The sequence below is a fragment of the Histoplasma capsulatum genome, assembly GCF_000150115.1.
Source record: "Histoplasma capsulatum G186AR genomic scaffold supercont2.12, whole genome shotgun sequence".
Lineage (NCBI taxonomy): Eukaryota > Fungi > Ascomycota > Eurotiomycetes > Onygenales > Ajellomycetaceae > Histoplasma > Histoplasma capsulatum.
The window spans coordinates 245426-261814 of record NW_025544812.1 but is presented as its reverse complement, the minus strand read 5'-3'; the positions used below and the strand labels follow the sequence as shown (position 1 = coordinate 261814).

Here is a 16389-nt window from a genome sequence, read left to right as displayed (position 1 = left end):
ATCTCCGGTCGTGTTTTCAATCTTTCTCTTTTTTGTTTCGAACATGTTGTGAATAACACGGAAGGTGCATTCGCTTCTTCAGCCCTTTCAGTAGTTTCCTTTATTTCCGGTTGTTTGTCTTTTTTCAACCTGTGAGTTTACCTCTGGTCGTGGAATGGTCCCATGTGGGTATGGTGTTGGAATTAATTGTTCGAAATTCAATTGTGTAAGATTAATTTGGCACTCGCATGGAATTCGATATTTCGACTGTAGCTTCTCCAGGCTTCTTTATCTTTTTCTCCCCCTCGACTTCATTTTAGGCTCTCGGCAAGGTAAGTTAGCAGCGACCGGTTATTCAAATAACACACACGATAAGCAAAACCACTCGATTGGCAGTAAATATGGAAGAGGGAAATCTATAACCCAAGGTTCTAATCATAATATTAAGACTTAACTCTTATTTACCCCGCCAATACGCCTCCGCTACTTCACCGACGCAACAACATTCTCAACCTCCTTCGCAGCCTCCCTAACCTTCGGACAATAATGCAACCTCAACAACTCGCCCTCCCACACATTCCCTGCAAACACATTGCTCTCCTCGACCGTCTCAGCCAGCGGATTAAAGACGCCATCCCCCCGACGCTCCTCAGTATTCCACAACGGCGCGATCTTCCGCCCATGTTGCTTCGCTACACGAGTTAATAACGAGAGCAAAGCCAGCGATGACTTCTCCGGCAACTGTAGCGAGGCGGTCATGAGCCGTTTCGTGAAGCCTGCTACGCGGACTGGAGGGGCCGCGTTAGTACCTTTGGCAAGGAGGGTTGATTGGAGGCAGCGCAGGAGAAGAACTGTGGGAGTTTGGAAGTTCACTTTGTTGTCGGTCTTAGTTTGGGCATGTTCGGGAAGAGAGGAGGATGGGTCAGGGAGATATAGGGATTTGTTGGGGTTGTATTCGATTTCTGGATGTAAAGAAAGGGGATAAAGAGATTGATAGAGATGGGTCATGAAGTAGCTGAGGTCGAGGTGCAGGGTGGAGGCAGCTTTGCTGCCATCTTGACCCTCGAGGAGAGCGAAGGCGGTTATGCAACAGAGGAGCGCTTCGCGGGTTATACTTCTTGTAGCAACTTCTTCGAGGGAATCAGGTCCATTAATGGTATCCGAGGGATCCACGGTTTCAGAAGAATCGGAGGTGGCAGTTTGCGCTAGGAGTTCTTTCAAGGCTTCAAGGAGGTCTCCGAAGAAGTCCTGGTTGATTAAGTGGGCGTATTTCGCAAGGCCTTCGAGCACAGCACCCATTAAATTTGGGCTGCGGAGTTTGAGAATGCGGAAATACGTGCCGAATACCAGCTTTAGGGCTTCTGCTTGCATCTTATCCCGTTGTTCGTGGCTGACGAGAGCGTCTGCTTCTTTCATATCTTTTGCAACTGCATTTCGCTCCTTCAACAGCTTTCGCTCCTTTTTAGTTCTAAACTCACGCTTCATCTTTGGCTTTTTCCCTTTAATTGTTTCGTCGCTCTTGTGGTTATCAATGGTATCCTTTGAGCCTTTTAAAGAGAATTCGGAAAGTAGACGCAGGTGTAAAAAGGTATCCAACACGCTGTCGTGAACACGGTAGTCTCTAGCTTTCATCATTTTAGACAACAAGCTGACCGCTTCCATGGACACGATCCCATCCTCGTCATTGGCAAAGATCTTCTCTATTGTCTCGCGACACTTCACGAAGTTGTCATCGACCTTCCGCCGGCCAAGTTGCGAAACCAGAATCTTTAGCAGCTCACCCCGAAAATTGAAATGGGGTACAGCAATAAGCAAACTGCATGCGCAATTGATTGAAACAGCTTTCAAGCCTTCTGCATCAACACTTTCCTTTGTCTGTGGTTTCACGAACGAAGCTAACACCTTGACAGTGTTCTGATACCCAGCGAGAAGCGATTGCTCAAAATTACGAAGTTTCCGTACGTCCTTCGAAACATTGGTCGTCATGTCGTCCTCGCCTAACGGCCTTATCCGATAGCCAGGAATCACGTCTCTGTATATAGCCACTTGGGTCGCCAATGCTAGCTTTTTCACTGCGGGAAGCGAGGTCTCCGATACCATATCTGCCAACCTTTTAAATAAACCGGTATGCTCCTCTGGATCCTCATTGATAAGCTCTGCGATCCTTGCCAGTTCTTCTTTTGCCTCTAGAATTTGGACTTTAGCAGGCACATATGGTTTTGGCTTCTCAACAACTTCCGCCTCTGGCTGTTCCTCCACATCATCTTCGTCCGAATCGAATAAATCTTCCGAGTCATCTTCCACAATAGGTTCTGAAACATGTTCTATCGTCCCTTCCGCAGTTTTAATCGGAAGACGGTTTTTCTCTTTATCTCGTTTGCTGGTTTTGCGCGGCCGGCGCTCGTAATCCTGTTCGAGATTCCACTCTGCAGCACGGCTGTAGAAATCCTTCATAGAGGAGCCATTCGTAGACGGTGTATATGAATCACCATCCTTAGACAAACTGAGCCTTTTTCGTTTAAATGCATGTTCGGTTGCCATGGGTATTTGTGTTCGTCGCAAGCATTTATCATCTTTTCTAGTATTGCTGTGGTAAGAAAAAAATAATTTCGTTGGACTGAAAATGCCAAGACTTCACGCTAGCGGGGAAATTTTATCTGCAGAAAAGATTCCCACAGCTCCAGGATCTCCTTCAACACCAGAGCTTGTTATTTCTTGGGCCCCTTATCTCTGGAGCGTGTACTTCCGAGAGATCACCCCGCTGCCATGCGCGCCCTCACGGAGACAGAGACCAAAACCCTTTTCTCCAAGCTCGCAAACTACACTGGCCGTTCCCTGAATAACTTAATCGCACCTCCCGCCTCTTCAGCCACAGAAGGCGACCAGTCTTCAGCAGATGACCGCCATGTCTTCCGCCTCCATGGCTCCCGAGTATACTATGTGCGCCTATCGATAGCCAACCTGGCCACGGCAGTGCCTCGCGAAAATCTTCTTTCGCTAGGTACTTGCATCGGGAAATTCACCAAGACGGGCAAATTCAGACTACATATTACTGCGTTGGATGTGATTGCACCGCATGCGAGATACAAGGTCTGGATCAAGCCGAATGGGGAGATGCCATTCCTTTACGGAGGGAATATTGTGAAAGCGCATGTTGGGCGGTGGAGTGAAGACTGTCCGGAACACTCCGGTGTGGTAGTGTATTCGATGGATGACACGCCTTTAGTACGTTATAACCATGATAGTCTTGGACATATACTATGTTTTTTGTTTATTGGCTGGGTGATTGCTCATTACGATTTCGTGTACAATAGGGATTCGGAGTCACCGCTCGATCAACAGCGGAAGCACGAAGGCTTGATCCCACAGGCATTGCAGCATTTCGGCAGGCAGACATAGGAGAGTATCTCAGAGAGGTAAGAAGCATATATACATTTCAGGGCGTATCTATGGTCACCTGGCCAAATATATTGTGCGGGAGAAATTTTCTAACATCATAAACAGGAGGATACACTATTTACCACGTAATAATTCTTAGATTTATTTCCTATTTTTATTCGTTTCCTGGTCCGGTGGAAAATTCTGGCGTTTACTTGTGTCTACTTCTGATTTTCGCATTTGTTGCTTTCCAGGCTTCCGTCTTTGTTCTGTGTCCACTTTTACTCAATCTATAGCTTCGAGTTCATTTAGTTACGTATGTGTATTGATTGACCTACCTAACGCACTACGCTCATGTCGTGCGTGGAATCGGAAAGCTCCCAGATTCACTGCTAGAGAAGCCTTGGTTTCTGGCGCCTACCACCGGTAGCTTAGAGTAATCATCGATATTGAAAATATTCTAGATGCATTGGGCCTAATAAATATATTCGGAATATTTGGTTTCATTCTGCCTGTTCAGGGCTCATGTCCACGTGAGGTTGAATTAAGCTGGGAATTAGCCGCGCGCTTCGTTCGGGTAATCCCGTCCAAATGTCGCGGAGATGCGGCGCAGGAAATGGAAAGACAACAACAGAGGCGACCTACAAGGCTGAAACCGCTGGTCAACAACTCGAACTATTTATATACTGGCCACCATTCTTGCGTATTGCTTGACGGCTTTTATATCGGACACCTCGTAAACATCCATTTCCCTCACACATCTAGAGCGTTCCTACAACCCCAACCCCACCCCCGCCTTTCGAGATTCTTTGGGTCAGACAGAGATTGCCCTTAGTTGATTAACATCGATTAAAGAAGATACGGGTTTGAAGTCTCCCAAGATGCCATCGCTATATTCACCAAGCCAGAAACAAATGATATCACAGTTTATTGGTATCACTGGCGCCCGAGATGTTGCTAGCAAGGTACGTCATATGGCTTGCCTTTTTTCATTTTCTTTTCTTTTCTTTTATTTCCTTTTTGGATCTTTGACTTTTCTCCTTTATGTGTCGATAATGAGCCTAGTTATTTATCAGTCAATATGTATTATGTTTTATTATTGCTCCCTTGTCGGCATACTAACTCTCGTTTCCAGTTTCTGAAATCAAACGGATGGAATGTTGAACGTGCTGTAGACGCGTAGGTGATATCCGCGGTTTTTCTCTTACTCCATATTCTCGTTTGTTTTGGACGGACATTTTCTGGGTTTCCTTTCCTCCTTTCCATTTTCGTCAGAACAATCCTGTTGCATGCCATAGAATAAAGCGTTCCTCCTGCAGCCAAGTTTCTCTAAAATACAAAACACTCAAAAGCCCTTTGTAGGGGCAAATGGAAAAGGAAAGCGCGATTAGCGAGTCAGCTGCTGGAAGGCGTTGCATTATCCTTCTACTAAGTCGTTCTTCAAGTTATTTCTTGGAGATATTGGTGCTAGGCTTTAGGCTTCCATCACCAACTTGGTTCAAGTGAATGTACCTCCTGCTTCACGGCAAATCGCTACTTCAATTCTTATCACAGATGGCACTTCCCGTACATGTCCTTTCGCCGCTTTTGCAACCATTTATCATTACTTTATGCGCTTGCATACAAATTGTCTCACCCCCCTGTTATATCAGCTCCTCGTCAGCAGCCAGTTCCCTTTCTTCCTCTCGTACCATCTGGGATTCTTCGTTTCATTGAGCCATATTTGATGTTGGATTGTACATCCACCAGAGCCGATGGATTGGGGCGTTGCCTTATAAGAACCGCGCCTGGCTACGACACGTTCTTCCCAATCATTTTACCATAACCCTAAGAGTACGCAGCAGAGAGAAAATGAACAACCGCAATCCGTTCGTGCTATACGAATCTTCACCTTCACCATTTCTTAGTCCTATTGAATCCCTATTTATTCCCCAGGCAAGATGCGGGAATGGAGCCGACAGTGTAATTCTTCACTTCGCTGGCTTCTAGGCATTACCCGCTATCTACATACATCATTTACACGCCTGGGTGACTTGGGATGGGACATTGGCCTCGTTCGGTGTATGCCCATTTCCATTTTTGTTCCTGTTTGGTCGATATCCGGAATCTCGTTCATTTCCATTTACTCCAATATTTTGCTTATTTGTCAATTATTCGTTCTTCCGTTTATTGTTTCTTGTTCCTTGACCTGAAATCACGTTGCCACTGCTTACTGAAATTTCCTTCCACAGGTATTATCAGAAATCAGTAGACAGCGGTTCTAATAATGCGGTTGCGGAACTCAACAAGCTATTTGATAGCTATCGCGGTATGTCTGTTCCTTTAACCGATGTCCCCACATACAACAAAACGATGGCCTTCTGAGAATTTTATATAGATGATCCTGTAGGAAATCCAGATGTCATTGGGATTGAAGGTGCTGTTAAGTACTTGGGGGACATTCAAGTACAATTAGACGAGGTTGTTTGTCTCGCCATCGCAGAACACCTACGGTCTCCATCCATGGGCGAATTCACACGAGAACATTTTGTTGACGGTTGGAAAAACATTAAGTGTGTTGCCCTAGTCCTCTAAAATGCGTCATATCTCTTCCCATTCCGCCTTTCCTGTTTTTGTTCGTTATCATCGTCTCCTTCGTTTCGCTCGTCCATTGTGCGCTTTCTTTCAAATCCCCCATTCCATGTATCTAGCTATTAACCCAAACAAAGCTGCGACACGATTTCGAAACAAACCTCCTACGCAGCCATGCTTCGCGCCCGTATCCCAAACGAACCCGACCTTTTCCGCCGCGTATATCGCTACACCTTCATCATCTGCCGTCTAGCGGGTCAGCGCAACCTCACTCTCGATATAGCCACGGAGCAGTGGCGACTCTTTTTTACAACTATCAATGGTGGTATCAACTGGAACACGCGCAGCACGCCCTGGCTCGACTGGTGGATTGAGTTCGTTGAGGAAAGCTGGAAGAGACCTGTCAATAAAGACTTATGGGAACAGGTCGAGGTGTTTATGAGGAAGACAAAGGAGGATGAAACGTTCGACTGGTGGAGCGAGGATGGCGCGTGGCCGGGTGCTATTGATGAGTTTGTTGGGTATGTACGGGCAAAAAGAGGTGGTAAAGGGGTCGCGGTGGAAGCGATGGAGGTTGAGTGAACGGAAAAGGAGGTGAATTAAATTTTGACTTAGATTGTTTTTGCTCATTGCATGCTACCTTGTGTATGAAAGGGAGGTGGAAAATCCCCCAGAGATTTTTTTTTTTTTTTTTTTTTTTTTTTTTTTTTCCATCCCGCGGTATACCCCTCCTAGATAGCTACAAGCTTAATATGGTTGATAATTAAATAAACGATCATATAATCTTCCTTGATGAAAAATTCCGAGGAGGGAAGGATGAGAAAATATTCTGAAACCAAAAACAACGGACAAAAATTGTTAAGGACCTCCAATGTTTCGAAACAATCTTAGGAGGTATATACTATACCAAGAGAGATAAGCCATTATTCAAGAGCCGTCCGCTTCAAACAACCGTGACACCGGAAGAGGAAAGAGAAGAGAAGAGAAGAAGTAGCTATTATGAAGCCGGTGATATCGAAATGACAAGCTGGTGGGTGTAAAACCGCTTAGCATCTGGATATATATACAGGATACTAGTATATATATTCAGTATTTTATATCGCAAAGGCGCTTGTTCATATCCCGTATTAAATAATAACGCAAAGTACCAAACACAGCCATCTTAACATAAGGCCAGTAGGGGTCATCATCACATGGCCCAGGACAAATTGGTGGGTATAGGTAGATGTTAGGGGAACCTTTAGCAGGCTCCACTGGGTGGTAGGATTTGACTATCCTGAACGTCATCGATCGGAGATGTCTGTTTCACTGCACTATCAGGAATTGCATGGCCCAGACATTATATCAAGCAGCACATGGAATGGAAGACCAGAAAGAAATAAAAGCAAGACACAAGTGCACTGTCAAGACCTATAAAGATGTGCAGCCAATTATTTGCGAAATGTGCATACAGAGGTGGGGGCGTTTAAAAATGAAAGTGGAAAAAGTAGAACACTAGGAAGATCAATATGGCCTATTTAAAGACACACGACAGTGAGAAACGGATGCTAACATGAAAAACCTTGGGTTAACAGAGTTCAACGTAAAATCGACTTTCTTGGTAGATACAATAACCATGTCATGTAACGATACCCGACGGTCCATTGCAGGTGGTTATGGCGAGTGCCATGAGTTGAAGGCGAAGGCCCTTGGAGTTATAAATCCCCCTTGTCGAAACGGGCCGAATCACAGTTGCTTCCTCAGTGCTTTTTATTCGCGCATTGTTTAAAATATTGACCCTGCTGCAATTACACCGAAGCCGTTGATATTCCTTTTCCGTCGTTCAGCATTTTTTCTCCTCGTCACTTTAGCCTGCTCCTTAACTGGTCCACGACAGATAGGTCAGTTCAAACTGTATGGGACAAACGGAATGGATAATAGAAACTGGATGCATGGGTAATCCAACGCGATACTTACACTCGTTCCATGTCAAAGACTCCTTTGTGATGTCCCTTGCTTCCCGCCAATTGTGCATGCACCACGCAGCAACGAAAAAATCGAAGACCTTCAACTCCAGAGCATCAACATCTGTTTTTAGCTCCAGTGTTGGTTTAGTAATTTCCACTTTATTCTCAGTGTCCCAGCGTCTTCTGGTCTCGATCGCAAGGAGCGTCCCCTCTCTGTCCTCTGCTTTGTCTTTCGGCCTTATTACCTTGTCTTTTAGTCTCCATTCATAATATCGCCCATTGGCCTCTCCACTAGCATCCGGGTCACTTTGTTGCTTTCTCTCCACAAAGAGAGTTGGCCGAGCTTCCAAGAAAGGCAAGCCGTCTCCACCAGCTGTCCATCCGAAACCGTATCTTGTCATGCACTTGCTCATTTTTCCAAGTTTGTCGGAAGGGCATTTCCGTCCATCTATGAGCAACCCCCCAGTGGAGGAAAAAATTTGTGCTGTTTTCAGGAGAGCAAATACATCCTGCCTGGAGATATCACTCCCAGGGATTTGATATCTCTGAGATATACTATCAAGGTCCCGCTTCTTCTTTCCAAGTCGCGTTACCAGTATGCCAGCCCCTAGTTCATGACCGTCCAGCTCATGAGAGAGACTATAGAGTGGGCGGTCAGGACACTTGGACGAGAAAATGTACTTGCCATCGATGGTGAGGATTGTGGGTTCTGCCGGATCAAGGGTGCTGGGTGTTTGGCTCAGGGGAAAAGGAGTACGGGAAACAAGAGTTTCATAATCTGGAGGAGACGCCTCCGCCAGCCGTGGTGAGCTGCTGTCATAGTAGGCAGGTGGCGGCCCTGTATGATCTAGGTCCATCGTGGTGCATCGGTAAGAATATTAGAGCCTTGAGTTGACTTATGGTTGGGTATTGCATTCCTTCTTTAACATGAATACTAGGGCCAAAAAGGTTATATTGCAGTGCTTTTGTATGTCGAAAGATGCTGAAGGGTTTGCCAGCCATCATACAAACAGGACATTTATGTCGAAAGACAAGAATGAGGCAGTGCATCGATCAGTGGAGGCAGCGATGCGATGTAACTAGCCTGCTCAACATCTTTCCCAAGCAGTGGATAACAGCGCAAGACCAAGCAATTAGCTAGCTAACCTCTCCAAGAGTATGTTGGTAGGCGATAACTACTAGTACATGGCCCAGAGTATTTTATTCTACTTTGAAGAGAGCAAGCACATAACAGCAAGAATGAATGTGACCTGATATCTCCTCATATTCTCTACTGCTGGCAGGTGGCTGTGCTTTTAGCGGGCGCCTGTTGATGAATAAGCCATTCACGTGCTGGTGCTGTCAAACACAGCAAACACTTTTTTCCTCCTGAACAAGCTCAAAGTCAAGGCTCGCCTGAAGGATAATAGTCGATAAGCAAAACATCCACATTTCCGTTTAATTAGCCCCTCCTATTTGCTGGTCCGCTCGCTTCTTTCGGTGCCTTTAGTTCAACCCAAGCAACCGACTAGACCAAGAGTCATGAACGCTGCGATGCAGCCCAACTACCGTGGCTATCCCCAGGCCACCCAGCATCGTCCACCTGCCACTCCGCGTAGAGCTGTTCCCATCCCTGGTGAGTTTCGCTTCTTGATCCGTTTGATGCGTTGTTTCCTGCTTATTTCAATCTAATTTCCCATTTTACACGCGACACTTGCGTTTATTTTTTATTTTTTTATTTTTCTGGCAAGCCTGTAACCTATATATTAATTTGCCTCCCAATCCTAGGCGCCATGATGCCGGTCCCCATCCAACAACACGCAGCTCCAGTTCCAAACCCTCAACTCACCCAGCGCAATGTCCCCAATCCTATTGATGCTGCATTGCGACGGAGTCGGAAACCAACAGACAAGAATCTTCCGGATGGCGTGGAGGAGTCAATCATAGGTGATGGTGTCGCGCAATATAAAAGTTTGCGGGAGGTCGAAAAACGCCTAGATGCAGCTATGGTGAGGAAAAGATTGGATATTCAAGATTCCGTCAATAGATCTGTGAAAAGATTCCGAACGTTGCGTATATGGATCTCGAATACCGTGGAAAACCAGCCATGGCAGAGAGAATTGGGCCAGAATGGCAATTGTGGATCTGGGAGCGGGCGTTACAAGGTGAAGATCGAAGGGAAGTTGCTTGATGACCAATCCGATACCTTTGATTCAGAAAGTGATAGCGACGACGAACAAACCAAGACGAATGGCCAGAATGATCCGGATGCGATGGAGGAGGACTCAGCGCAAAAACAGAAAAACCAGACCAAAAAACACACCCTACCCCAACGAAAGCGCCTCTCCCATTTTTTCAAGTCAATCACGGTTGAACTTGATACAAACGTGTCCTCTGGCGTCGCAGATCTAGCGACTATCAATTGGACCAAACCTCTCATACCTGCCGGTGCTGTGTCATTACCACCCAGCGCCGACTTTGACTCTCTTGAGTTTTCCCGTGCTGCGGAAGTCAACCTCAATGCCACAATCAGCCTCGTAAGAGACGAAAACCCAGAGCGCTTCAGGCTGAGCAAGCAGCTAGCATCCATCCTGGATACGGACGAGGAAGCACGCGGCGGCATTGTCGTGGGCATATGGGAGTATATAAAAGCAATGGATCTTCAAGAAAATGAAGATAAAAGGGCAGTGCGATGCGATGACCGTTTGAAGGCTGTACGTCAAAAACATCTATACTATTTTCCACATAACTCCAGGTTCCGTGGACCTTCCATTCCCCCTTAAAATCAACCGACTAACTAAGACATCTACAGCTCTTCAACCGAGACAAAATGTTCTTCCCCGCCATCCCCGACAGTGCCAGCGCACACACCTCCCCATTAGACCCCATCAAACTTCCCTACACAATTCGCGTCGATCCGGAATTCCACCAAAACCCAACGCCCACAGTCTACGATATCCGAGTGGCTGTGGACGATCCGCTGCGCGCCAAAATGCTCTCAATCACAACAGCCACGGATTATCCCAACATGCTCCGTCAAGTCTCCGCGCTCGATGACCAACTCGCCGTCGTTGTCCAGGCACTCACCCATTCCAAGGCTAGACATGCGTTCTTCCAATCGCTGAGTCAGGATCCGGCCAACTTCATCAGGCGCTGGACGAGTAGTCAGAAGCGCGATTTGGAAGTTATCATGGGTGAAGCGACACGCGGCGGGGGGGAAGATGGGAGTGGACCGGAGTTTAGACGGGGTGGAGCGAATAGTGCTTGGGATACGCCTGTTGCTGCGGAAGCGGTGAGGTATATGCTTGCGAAACCCGGGCGGTAGGACCAGGGAGGGACACGGAAGGAAGGAGGGTTTTATAGAAAAAGTGACAAAACGGAATTCTCTGCCACAGACGGACGACCTTTTATTGTGTTGGGCCAGGCATGTCCTCAGTTCAAGTACCTGGAACAAAATACACTGCGGCGAGACAGCCACGGCTCTAGAAACAAATAAGGTCGAGGTTTAGAGGGAGAGTTCATATATGGAGTCTGTATTGATTTCTTTTATGATCAACTTGTTTTTTCGTTCTTTTTTTTTTCTCCCACCAGCTATTGATTGATTCCCTTATTCTTACTCTTTTTCATTCCTGTATCACATCTGAGTATTTGATTTTTTGGCTAGGCGAAATTCCATCTTGGACGGGGTAGAAGGGTGTTTTTTCCTGATAAAGATACATTATTTAGTTATTCCTTTTTCCTCAATATTGTATGAGTACGATTAAAAAAAAAGTTTGACCAAGTGGAGTTGACGAATGGGAAGCCCTGCTTTGACATCATACTGCAGCAAAAGAAGTTTTTAGCAACCGCTCACCCAACCCGCAACCCTCCAGTGCAGTCACTGGCGCGCCTGGTCTCTCCTCTTCCCCCAAAAGCAAAAGTGTTCTCTCTCAATCTAAATGGAGGTTGTCATCGTCATCCTTTCTTTGCCCCTTGTCTCTGAACTGGGAACACAGGGCTAGGTAGGTCGTCGCATCGCGCATCCCTATCTGCACCGGTTGGTACAAGTCTCCCGTTAAAAAACGTCTTTAAATTCTCGATTGATTGATTCTATATCACGACGTCGTCAACTGCGATGTCTGGACATCTCGATCAAAAAATGTCTGTGTCATTCCCGCCTCTCTCTCTCTCTCTCTCTCTCTCTCTCCATCTTAACAGCCCTACATCAAAGGCGAAAAATCAAGCCCAAAAGCAAAGAACTACTACAAATTGCACCCCTCAAAAACATAGATATTAGGTACCGTAATGTATGTACTTACTTAGGTATGTATATACCTAGAGGGAGGCCTCAGCGACGCAAGCAACAATCAAAGAATAACTAATCGAATTAAATCAACATCAACAACAACAGCGGCAATTGGGCTGAGAATGACTGAACGGATTTAAGTTATGACGATTATAGATTAGATATATTGTCGCAGAAACATGGACAGTGCAATGAATACTAAGTACGATTTGCGGGGGTTAAGGAGAATCCGGAGAAATGTTGAGACATCAATTTGCTGGACGGACCGATTTTCCTTTTTTCTTTTTTTCTTTTTTTCTTTTTTCTCTCAGGAATTTTGCCTATATTTTTATATATTAACTTCGCGTTTAATGCAGCCTACCCCGCAATTTTTCCAATCTTGTGAGCGGAGAGGAGGATAATCCAAATTAGGAGTGAAGTTTCAAAAAATGAAATAAAATAAAAATAAAAAAATCCAAATTGAGCAGCTAAATACAAAGCGTACACTGGGCGGAGAAAAGTCATACATATGCACATATCAAAACAAAAAGCAGAAGAGAGGGAGGTAGGGAAAAAAGAGCGTAGACAGTAAAGGACTCAGATCATGAAAGGGTATCGCTGCAATATGAAAAGAGCTGAAGAATAGACCGTTCCAGAGGAAAAAGAAAAATAGAAGGGGGTTGCTGAGAATTAAGAATGCATAAAGTCAATGAAGCTGTTTAAGGAGGAAGAATAGGGGCGGAGAGGGAGCACGGGGGGGAAGGGGGAGGGCGGTGGAGAGGGATGAAGCTAAGCCTTAGAACGTTCCATTCCATCCGCCAACATCGGCACGAAGTGATCACGATATTGACAATAATTATCGTGCAAACCTCTAGATATCCTCGACCACGCGGGCTTTCATTGCCTGCTGAAAGCCGTCAGCGTCCCCTTCGTAATTCTGACCGTACTGACTTGGGCCTTCTCCAGCGGCTTCAGCGGTTCGGAGTTGTTCCTGGACGGTCTGGTTGATAGCCGGCAGGAAGATGACTTTACTGTTGGCGGTCTTAGCCATTGCCTGCATAGTTTCGAGATATCGGATTTGCATGGCGGGAGCGGAAGAGAGGATGTTGGCGGCGGTCCTCATGAGCTATAGGGTGTAACGGCGTTAGTTGAATAAAACAAACTATCAAAGAAAAACGCAAAGGTACGAGCAGAATGGGTTTTACGAACCTTGGCTGATTCCACCTCTGCGCGAGCAGCGATAACTTTACTCTCTCCAATACGCTTGGATTGCGCAGCCATTGACAAAGATTCTTGGAGCTCATTGCTGAAAATGATATCCTTAATCAACATCGACTCGACTCGGACACCCCAGCCCGAAGCAACTTCCTCGATGATCTCTCCGATCGATTGGGCGACTTCCTCCCGGCGTTCGATGACGTCCTGCAACACACGTGCGCCGACAACGTGGCGGAGGGTGGTTTGTGTCCGCTCAACAAGCGCCTGGCGAATATTTGTGATGCCAAAGGCTGCTTTGTGGGGAGAGGTAATGTGGTAGTAGATAACGGAGGTCAGATTCAAGGTGACGTTATCCTTCGTCATGCAAACTTGGCGGGGAACCTCAACGATTTGGATCTTCACGTCGACTGTAGTCAAATGCTCGCTGAGAGGATTGACTTTCACGAGACCCGGGTCAACAGCACGTTCGAAGCGACCGAACCGCGTCACCAAGCCGACTTCACCCTGATCAATAGGCTTGAAGGGGTTGGGGCAGCATAAGCAGCAAGGGATGGCGCCTATGAATCCAATGGTTTCGCCCAAGGTGTGAACTAGATAAAAGAAAGGTTGGGCGTCAACCTTGATGTTTTCAAGAGGGCAGGGCGGCCTGACGGTTAAGTGGTAATATGGACTTACTCATGGATGCATACCAGCCGTGGACATTAGCGTCGCCATCGGGATGCTTGAGGACCTGAGCATAACTTGGCTGCAGGTCCTCGAGGCGGGCTGGCTGCACAGTCACAAGCCCATTGTTTGAAGGTCGAAAGCCGACGTCGCTGGGAAGTGGGCCTGTTGATGGAGCTTTGTGGTTTGACGCCAGTGGGACGGATTCATCCCAGTTTTGCGAGGACATTGTGATCGTTGTGGGGGCGTATTGATTCGAATAACAATTATATCGATGTAAATTGTTCTTGTTGATGGCACACCGGGTTCTAGCGTTGGCAGTGATGTGGATGATGGGCCAAACGTTGATGCGGAGCCCTGGAGGGACAGCGGCAGCTTTTTATAGCTTGTGACGTTAGGGGTCCCCTTAGGCACACTACGAAAACCGCCCCAAGTCAGGGATGCGCATCCAGCGAGCAGAGAAATTCGATCAAAGAGTTCCCGGACAAAATTGGAGGATCTTGTCAAATAACAACAATGAATGCTCTATATTTAATCTGGAAAGTCGTCACATGCTGCAGGAGCCGTTGGAAAGGTTTCTCTGGTAGCTTTTGCCTACTCTGTATGTATGTACTGCACAGCAGCACCGTTCAAGCCCCCAGCCTGAGGCAATACGAGAGCAGCTTTTCCTGCCATAGCCTCATGCAATCATCCCTCACAGCAAAGGCCGATTCTGGAGATTCCTCGTTTACCGGGCTGACTTCAAGGCGCGTGGTAAATCGAGATGGCCAATAAACACTTCGTGTCTCAGCGGCCCTTGGTCAGTGAAGAATAGAAGGTCAGGGAGCCGAACTCCAAGCAAAACCCCAAGCAAACTCTCTTCTTCCAGAAATGATTGTGATGCAGTAGCTCCGCTTACTCTGGAGATTAGCTTGATGTGAAGGGTCCAATTGAGGAGACGCAAGCCAAAGGGGTTAGGTTGATTTTGTTGCTACAGGTTTTATGGCTATCCTTGTCCTTGGAGCACCTAGAAGACTAACTTATTCAACTTAACTAACTACTGGGGGTGGCTTGTCTCCCTACGGTGTTCATTGTGTCGTGCCGATTCGATATCTTGACCTAAAGACTTGCTTCCTTTTTCAATGACACCAGACTTCAATTGATCTCCTAAAAGTCTAAGCCACATCAGTTCAAGGAAAGATAGAATTGAATCCCTGACTGACCCCCAACAGGTTCTTGTCCCAGGATAGGATAAGCCGGAGCTAAGGTCAGGCTAAGCCATACATAGCCCTCCTCATAATTTACATATCAACATGGGCCAAGCACGGAGAGATTCAAAGCGAATCTTTGCAGTGTGTGTTGTCGAACTATTGCTAATTAAACAAGCATTGCCTATCTTCCAACGGTTCGAACAGCCCAGCAGTCTTGTTAATGCGGAAACCGTTGCGCCTTGCGCTGAAATTGGCCTTTTGTTCATACATAGTCGGTAGCCTCATGTGCATCCTGAGGTCCACATACGACCGGCTCTGTTTGCCATCAGACATGCATCGTTCTGGAATTTTCGGAGGATGTTCTAGAAGGCGGAGCAAGCCAGTAATCTTCTGGCGGTTCAGTGCCCGGATGTTATGTCATTGACAAAATATTACATGACCCTATTCCAGACGCAACATCACCTCTCCCCGCAATCCCTCCTAGCGGAATTCCAGAGCAGGTAAGGGTCCTGTCCTCCACGTCACCGGTATGATCGTCTACGCCTTTTCTATGCTGAACAGTACCCGTGACATGGTTGTACACTACTTGGACGCCGCCTATCACCATCAAAAGCCATAAGTTGCAATTTCTCTCCTTTGATACTCCACTCTCGCAAGGTGGTTTGTTCACGACTAGCCTAGCCTTCGGGCCATTTTCGCGCGGCCTGTCCAGGGCCAATAAATTAATAAGAGATGGGCCTGGCAATGATGAGTTGTGCTCTGAAGTCAGTTAGCGGGCGGGGGGATGTTCTGGAACAAGTTGATTCCCATAACTTCATGCCTTGCTTAACAAACGGTGTGATATTATTATCTCGCCGGCCAGTTCCCAATGAGCCATCTCCCAAGCATCGAACCACGAGAAATATACTTTTATTTTATCAGTGCCAATATCTCTCCTCTTCAGAATGATGAAATTGAATCATCATCTCCAGACATGAATATGGATAGATAGCGAATCTGCTTTCCCCTGAGTCCCATTCACCGCATTTCACCCGCCAGACAGCCAGTCTCCGTTGTGGCAGATGGTCCGCGGAGGAGCAGACTTACCCCGCTGGATATCTATATTTCCTCTCGCTGACACCAACATCCATGCCATCCGATTGAGGATGGCAAGGCAGACCGTAGGCGTTACATCTTGCTACTTCAACCCTGCTCTGGTTTC

The 16389-nt window shown here is 46.6% G+C and overlaps 7 protein-coding genes across 7 annotated transcripts; 3 read left to right on the top strand and 4 right to left on the bottom strand.

The window, feature by feature from the left end:
• Nucleotides 1-182: 182 nt before the first annotated feature.
• HCBG_07416 (nuclear export protein Noc3) lies at nt 183-2529 on the bottom strand (the record flags this gene model as incomplete). Its single annotated transcript, XM_045434465.1, has 1 exon — nt 183-2529. The coding sequence occupies one exon, from the start codon at nt 2518-2520 to the stop codon at nt 463-465; it is 2058 nt and encodes a 685-aa protein (XP_045284672.1).
• Nucleotides 2530-2745: 216 nt separating this feature from the next.
• On the top strand, nt 2746-3771 carry HCBG_07415 (ribosome biosynthesis protein NIP7; the record flags this gene model as incomplete). The annotated part of the gene is made up of 3 exons (XM_045434464.1): nt 2746-3204; nt 3294-3395; nt 3484-3771. 3 exons carry the CDS (start codon nt 2746-2748, stop codon nt 3505-3507), a joined length of 585 nt encoding a protein of 194 aa, XP_045284671.1.
• Nucleotides 3772-5208: 1437 nt separating this feature from the next.
• On the top strand, nt 5209-6510 carry HCBG_07414 (defective in Cullin neddylation protein; the record flags this gene model as incomplete). Its single annotated transcript, XM_045434463.1, has 4 exons — nt 5209-5225; nt 5589-5665; nt 5735-5909; nt 6066-6510. The coding sequence occupies 4 exons, from the start codon at nt 5209-5211 to the stop codon at nt 6508-6510; spliced, it is 714 nt and encodes a 237-aa protein (XP_045284670.1).
• Nucleotides 6511-6905: 395 nt separating this feature from the next.
• Nucleotides 6906-8840, bottom strand: HCBG_07413 (uncharacterized protein; the record flags this gene model as incomplete). Its single annotated transcript, XM_045434462.1, has 2 exons — nt 6906-7790; nt 7885-8840. 2 exons carry the CDS (start codon nt 8729-8731, stop codon nt 7693-7695), a joined length of 945 nt encoding a protein of 314 aa, XP_045284669.1.
• A 539-nt stretch (nt 8841-9379) lies between these two features.
• HCBG_07412 (SWIB complex BAF60b domain-containing protein) lies at nt 9380-11581 on the top strand (the record flags this gene model as incomplete). The annotated part of the gene is made up of 3 exons (XM_045434461.1): nt 9380-9489; nt 9642-10567; nt 10666-11581. The coding sequence occupies 3 exons, from the start codon at nt 9396-9398 to the stop codon at nt 11176-11178; spliced, it is 1533 nt and encodes a 510-aa protein (XP_045284668.1).
• An 861-nt stretch (nt 11582-12442) lies between these two features.
• On the bottom strand, nt 12443-14312 carry HCBG_07411 (stomatin family protein; the record flags this gene model as incomplete). The annotated part of the gene is made up of 3 exons (XM_045434460.1): nt 12443-13243; nt 13327-13925; nt 14011-14312. The coding sequence occupies 3 exons, from the start codon at nt 14225-14227 to the stop codon at nt 12989-12991; spliced, it is 1071 nt and encodes a 356-aa protein (XP_045284667.1).
• A 1288-nt stretch (nt 14313-15600) lies between these two features.
• Nucleotides 15601-16065, bottom strand: HCBG_07410 (uncharacterized protein; the record flags this gene model as incomplete). Its single annotated transcript, XM_045434459.1, has 2 exons — nt 15601-15926; nt 16023-16065. The coding sequence occupies 2 exons, from the start codon at nt 16063-16065 to the stop codon at nt 15601-15603; spliced, it is 369 nt and encodes a 122-aa protein (XP_045284666.1).
• Between the last annotated feature and the right edge of the window lie 324 nt (nt 16066-16389).